This window comes from Pseudorasbora parva, chromosome 4 (assembly GCF_024679245.1).
Source record: "Pseudorasbora parva isolate DD20220531a chromosome 4, ASM2467924v1, whole genome shotgun sequence".
Classification (NCBI taxonomy): domain Eukaryota; kingdom Metazoa; phylum Chordata; class Actinopteri; order Cypriniformes; family Gobionidae; genus Pseudorasbora; species Pseudorasbora parva.
Window position 1 is genome coordinate 35,526,538 of NC_090175.1, and position 6,650 is coordinate 35,533,187.

The 6,650-nt window shown below is 36.7% G+C and overlaps 1 protein-coding gene across 2 annotated transcripts; it reads left to right on the top strand.

Annotated features, from left to right (window-relative positions):
• Nucleotides 1-550: 550 nt before the first annotated feature.
• Nucleotides 551-5,370, top strand: anp32b (acidic (leucine-rich) nuclear phosphoprotein 32 family, member B). Of its 2 annotated transcripts, none has more exons than XM_067441615.1 (7): nt 551-801; nt 2,598-2,747; nt 2,829-2,951; nt 3,667-3,853; nt 3,940-4,061; nt 4,141-4,210; nt 4,738-5,370. In XM_067441615.1, the coding sequence occupies exons 1-7, from the start codon at nt 748-750 to the stop codon at nt 4,821-4,823; spliced, it is 792 nt and encodes a 263-aa protein (XP_067297716.1). In that variant the 5' UTR covers nt 551-747; the 3' UTR covers nt 4,824-5,370. The 2 variants fall into 2 exon arrangements, with proteins under 2 accessions (XP_067297716.1, XP_067297717.1); XM_067441616.1 differs by having other exon boundaries at nt 558-801; nt 4,741-5,370.
• Nucleotides 5,371-6,650: the final 1,280 nt, after the last annotated feature.

The window sequence follows — 6,650 nt, forward strand, 5'->3', positions numbered from 1 at the left end:
TATACTACATTGTTTTGGAAAGAGTATACAAAAAAATTCATAATAGGGAAAATAAAGTATAAATAAATGAATAAAAGCCTATATAAAACATATTATAGTATATTAAATATATATTTAAATACCCTATAAATATAGCTAATTGATGATAGAACATCAACATTTGTGGAATTTTTTGAATTAAAATCTTTAAGAATTTAAAAACATTTTGGATTTAATATCTTGCTATTTTACATTAGTTTAATAATGAAATAACTGAATATTTTTAATATAAAATGGCTGTCTCAGCTAGAATAACTAACTTGGTGTAACAAGGAAAATAAAATGTTGATTTTGCATGAAATTAACAAGATGATGTATGAATGTGTACTTAAAAGCCACACTAAACATTATTTAATGATACGACAATACATTGCATTAAAATATATGGTACTTTCCAACCAATTTTACTGTAAGTACAAAATTTCGACAAGCTTCCCATGTCATACTGTAATGCAGCACTGATGTCGTTGATCTTGTGTTTGTGTGACTGTAGTGCGCGTCGTTGGTCAGAGATGGCGCTATTGAGTATATATTTGTTTCAGTGCCGTTTCCCTCCATGGTTTCTGCTCTCCCAGAGTAACTTGGCGCTGGGCTCAGATCATTATACAGTCCCATATTCTCCCTCCATTAAGGCATCTTTCTACCTTTTGGGCTGAACAGAAATTCCTCCAGAACCCAAGAGGGAAGAGTCCAACTTTTGAGGGCGATATGGACATGAAAAAGAGGATTCATTTGGAGCTGAGGAACAGGACACCATCTGATGTGAGTAATTTTGAGCCAAACCTTTAGTTTTGAGCCCAGCCATGCTAGCTGTGCTACTTTCTACTTTAACTGACCTGTGTGTAGTAGTTTAATGGTAAGCACATGGGTGTAATACCCCTGGCACAGAGAAAGTAATGCGTGTATATTCACAGCATTAATGTTCATTCGTCTTGTTTTGATATGAAAGGATTCCTACTGACTGTGTAAGAAACACTGAGTACTTTGGGAAGCTGAAGGCATTATTGCAGCATTTTAAGACCCCCATGCTGGATGTGTGTATTCATGATCTAGCATGCTTTTATGCTTAATATTTGCTCGTTTTAACATCGGCGTGGTACAATATGGATGGGATGGTTTATTTCACCGCGGTGGCCATGTTTGTTGCTAACATGAGGCGCCCTTTATTACATCCACTTAAAAGCTAAAGTAAACCAGATATATCTGAGGATAACCAACCCCTTACACATTTTCTTAAATACGGTCACATTTTGATCTAATCACACTACAGTATAGCTCTTACTTTGCTACGATGTTCAGGACGAGTAATAATAAGACCACCGATTTAAAAAAAAAAAAAAAGTAATGTAAATATATGTAATTTGACGCACATACAGTCGCATTATGAATTTTTTTAAGGGCACCATGGCTTATCGATTTATGAATAAACTGATATTTTAATACGTTTTTTAATTAAACTGCAAATAAATGTTCAAAAGTTGTATTTATCCATGTATTATTTAACATGTATTTGTTATTAACGAGACCGTGTTGAGTTTTATTCGTTATATTGTTGCTCGTTGCTGCGAGACACTGATTCCCGCCATTACTCTCCACGCGCCACTAACGTTACCGATTAAACTAACGCTCATACTCAATAAACACTCCCGGTGATGACTTAAACACATTTTAAAGGTATATTAAGTAGCAAAACGAGTGCAAGGACGGGACCATCGATTGAGTAAAAAAAAAGCTAACGTAGTGTACATGTGCTAGTTTGGTTTGACAACCCGGCGGAAATGTTTAAATACTGTTATAAAAATCAACAAAACGTAACGTAAAATATTATTCTGTAAGCGAAGTAACTTTAACCGCACAGAGTCAGGGTTTCAAACGCAGCGCTTGAGGTTTGTTGAATGTGTAGAGTGTTTTTGTCAATGTTAGCCTATCTGAGGAGGCGCCATGTTGTCATGAGAGAAAGAAACTCTCCATTTTTGTCTCACTAATTTCCGCTCTGTCTTCGTCTTTCGCAGCAGGAATACGCCATCGACATATCGCTTCCATCTTACACAAGCGCTTACGAACCCTTCCAATTGCAGTTTGTCTCACAAAATTTCACAAAAAAGACGATGGTGTCTTTCGGATATGTCCATGTTGTCTGGCTGTCGGCGTGTAATCTGCTGTTTTCTCATTGGTGACTCGCTGCGACAGTGTGAGCCATAGGGCCATGCAACAACAGCAGCGACCGCTTAACAAAACGTCCTCAATGGTTTTCATGTTAGTTTCTTAACTAATCTCTCTACGAACGTATAAGGCAAAAACATCCGAATCCCCACCACACTTAAAACAAGTTTATTTGCAAAAACCCATTGTTGTTGGGTTTTTTTCCCAGTTGAGAAACTTTTTTTTAACTAGCATAGTTTGTCGCCTCCAATTGAGCATTCCCATGTTAGCCACCGTGTCCAACACCCCCTGTGCTCAAATTTGCTACACTTGTATACTTTTATGTTATTGTTGTTCAATCTTATTAACACCTGTGTTACAATATTTACATTGTCGCTTTTATCTTGGATCCTTAGGTACGAGAACTTGTCCTTGACAACTGCAGATCAAATGAAGGGAAAATCGAGGGCCTCACAGCAGAATTTGTTAATCTTGAATTTCTAAGTTTGATAAATGTTGGTCTACTCTCAGTTTCCAACCTTCCTAAACTCGGAAAACTTAAAAAGGTAATCTCGCACATTGTTTACTGATCTCTATAATGCAGTATTATCTTATTTGTGTTCTGATATATGTATTTTCATTTACAGTTGGAACTCAGTGACAACAGAATTTCTGGTGGCCTTGATGTTTTAGCCGAAAAACTCCCCAATCTCACACATCTAAACCTAAGTGGCAACAAACTAAAAGACATCAGCACATTGGAACCCTTGGTTTGTACAACTTCCTGTCTCATGAACTTGCACATCATTCATTTTCCACATTCAATTTTTTGCAGCTTAAGCCTATTAATTGCTTTGCATTACAATCAGTCAGCATTCCATCTTAGTTTCTGGCCATATAAATATCAGTAACCGCAGACAAAATTTCATTAAAAAAATGTATATTTTTCATAGTTTTGATCTTGAATTCTTGATCTTGATCTTGATTTGAATTTTTCCCCTGTATTTTTTATTTATTTATTTTTCAAGATTTTGTCTTAAGTTTCTTAAACATTTTATATATCAATTAAAAAATATTTTGGAAATGTCAGGCTTCATAGGGTTAAAGCGACCCAACAAATGAAAACGACCCTCATGTCATTCCAAACCTGTAAGACTTACCTAAGACTTTCTTTTGCGGAACACAAAAGGCAATATGTTGGTTATTAAACTGTTATGGTTATGCACATAATAATTGTTGGATGGAAACATAATTACTGACTTCCGTTGTAGGTACAAAAAAGACATTTCTCGAAATCTAAGAAAAAATACGCCTAAGAAAAAAGTTTTTACAATGACAAAAGGATGAGTAAATAAACATTTTTAACAAACTATCCCTCTTAAGTGTACAAAACATTTGAGCTGTGCTCCTCAACAAAAATTAAGAAAATAAAACAAAACATGGAGTTGTACAGTTTTGTGATTTTTGATGTGTTTATTTTGGCAGAAAAAACTTGACCATTTGAAAAGTCTTGACCTTTTCAATTGCGAAGTCACAAATTTGAATGACTACCGGGAAAGCGTCTTCAAACTCCTTCCACAGCTCACATATCTGGACGGCTATGATATGGATGACCGCGAGGCGTCGGACTCTGACGGAGAAGCTGATGGAGTCGATGATGACGATGATGAGGGTTGGTGTGGCTAGCTCTCAGTTTTAGTGTTTAAACAGCTGTTCATTTTTGGGGTTACCAATGTTTCTTTGTCATTTTAATCACAGAAGGAGAAGAGGAGGAGGATGAGGATGGAGAGGAGGATTTTGATGAAGAGGAAGATGACGATGACGACGAAGATGAGGTTGAAGGTGAGGAGGATGACGAGGATGGCAGTGGAGAAGATGAGGTACGAGTTTTCTTTTAATTGTTGACTATGGAGACTTTTTATTTGTGAGAGATTTAATTACATGCCTTGTTGGTTTCAGGAGGAAGACTTTGGTCAGGATGGAGAAGTAGAGGATGAAGATGACGATGATGACGACGATGAGGAAGAAGGTGAGTTATATTAAAATGAACCTTTTTTTGGACCTGGATACCAAATCGATACTGAAATGTTAAAAATGTGACACTTCGAGCTCTGTTGAGCTGTAATCGTAAACACCTGTGACTGGTCATTGTGCTCATCGGATGTGCCTGTGATTGGCTACAATGATTAATGTGTGGCAGCGGCTTGAAAGAACACGGAAGTGTTTTGAAAGCAGGAGCATTTGAAAGCACAAGCAGGCATCGACCAGCAGACCGGTAGGCTGATAGACACCTGCATTCAAATGCTCTATGTCTATATGTGCAAGCGCTCTGTGAAAAGCGTCATTGATGTATTTTTTACAACGTGTTTGTGAAGCGTTGTTTGTCGTAGCCAATCACAGACATATTTTATGAGCTCTTGAGCACAATGGCCAGTCAGAGGTGTTTATACGATGCCACTCAAAACGTCACATTTTTAACATTTCCGTATTGATTTGGTATCGAGGTCGATACTTTTGACAACACTAGTAAGTGACGTATTTTCTCTCGCTCCGAAGAAGTGCAAGGAGGAAAAGGTGAGAAGAGAAAACGAGAAGCAGAGGATGAGGATGATGATGATGACGACGATGACGAGGATGATTAAAAGCCAATGAACAACTCTGTTACCAACCTTTCCCTCTCCTTCCTTTTCAACACCTTGGCTATCCCATCAACCTCTCTCCCCCTCCACAACTCTTCCCTTACCCAAGCGCTAAGCTCCCTGTGGGGGCAAGACTGTACCGGACAGGTGGAGCTGTTCAAATGGAGCCACGAGCTGAATGAAAGCCTTCTGGATCGGTGGCTTACTCGGCATTCCACAAGTTCACTGTCAATCCCCTGCCCGTTTGTGTTCCAAAACCTTTGGGGACTTTGGGGACTGGTATTTAGTTTTGGGTCTGTGCTTTTAATATTTTGTTGAAAGTGTTTTTTTCTTTTTCTTTCTTTTTTTTTTTTTTTTTTTTTTTTGTGTTGACATTTCCTACCCCCTTTAGTTTTTGTTCCAAATTTCCCAATAAGATTGCTATAGCAACTGTGTGACAAGCAGGCCATCATTTTAGTGTGGCAGCCTGTGGCACAAATCAAGGTTGTAGCTACATTTTTACTTTCTGTAAGACAAAAACTTTGTAAATAAAATAACATTTTGTGCTTTGCTTGCGCTCCTATTTCTCTGTACTTTTGTCTAAACATTTATTTGATTACTGACAAATAGAGGCAATGGGGACCTGTGTATGTTTTAAGACAATCATTGCCTGTTACTGGAAAGCTGCAGGGCAGCTGGAAAAATTGATCGTGATTATCAGATGCACAATTCATGATGTAGTGGCTTATTTCACATTTAATAATTTTCTGTTTTACGGTTGAATTGATTGGGGTCACTAATAACCTGTAACATAATCAACATGTAGTGACAAACTAATATAGTGATATAATATAGAGTCCCTTCACAAGTGTTTTCAGAAAATACATGTTGGTAAAGCTATATTAATGTTGATCAAATCCAGTCAGGATTCAGAGAAACAAAATACAAATGGAGAACTGCACTGATATTTATATTTTATAAAGTCTTATCAATTTATGATGAATTCCTCTAACATGGAGCCATACAAATGACCCTGTCACTCCGTACACAATGCATTGTGTTTGGCTTCTCATAGTCACAACATTAATAAACAAAAAATGTATGAATATGGACTAACTTACATTTGCTTTCAAGGAAAATTGTAAGCCACAAGCATAGGTATTACAGTAAATATTTTCCTGGAAATGATTGTTGAGGCCTGTGTGCTTTTCTTACTTAAAAATGTAATTGTTTAGCAAAAACACTTGCCCAGGAGAAAAAAAGATAATACAAATACAATGACCTATTGTAACAGCAAGTGGGGTACCTTTTAACAATGGGAACCTGCCAATAAAAATGTCAGCTAAGTTTGAACGGTAAGTAACAGTTCTGTTAAATATCAAACATAAATGGTAGCATGAAAAATGTTACACTTTTGTAATGGCAAACCAAAAGGTGTTCAACAAATTGAATTAATTTACACATAAAAAGCCCATGAATGAACAATACACATTTGAGAGCTTGACCTGACCTGACAATTATTAAAAAATATGCTTGATTTTGAAATCACAGGTCAAATAATGGGATAAAATGTATATTCAATATATAGATGACCCTTTCCAGTGTGATCTTGTTCACTTATTTCAGCTTAATTTCAGATGTTTGTCTAGTTATCCGATTGAGGTGAGATACACACGATCTAAGAATGTCTGTGTACAGCTAGGTTTATGGAGCTTTAAAATATTTCATTCAAAATTAATTTCAAATTGCCTTCACCTATTGAAAAGTGGTTGCGTTTCCTTTCACAGCCACACGAGGACACCACATCTTTTCATTTCTATCATGGTGACAAAAAAAATGTTGCGTAGTTCT

Coding starts and splice junctions, on each gene's coding strand:
- anp32b (XM_067441615.1), top strand. CDS start 748: ATGGACATGAAAAAGAGGATTCATTTGGAGCTGAGGAACAGGACACCA. Junction 2,952..3,666: donor TCAGCACATTGGAACCCTTG/GTTTGTACAACT, acceptor TTATTTTGGCAG/AAAAAACTTGACCATTTGAA. Junction 4,062..4,140: donor ATGGCAGTGGAGAAGATGAG/GTACGAGTTTTC, acceptor TGTTGGTTTCAG/GAGGAAGACTTTGGTCAGGA.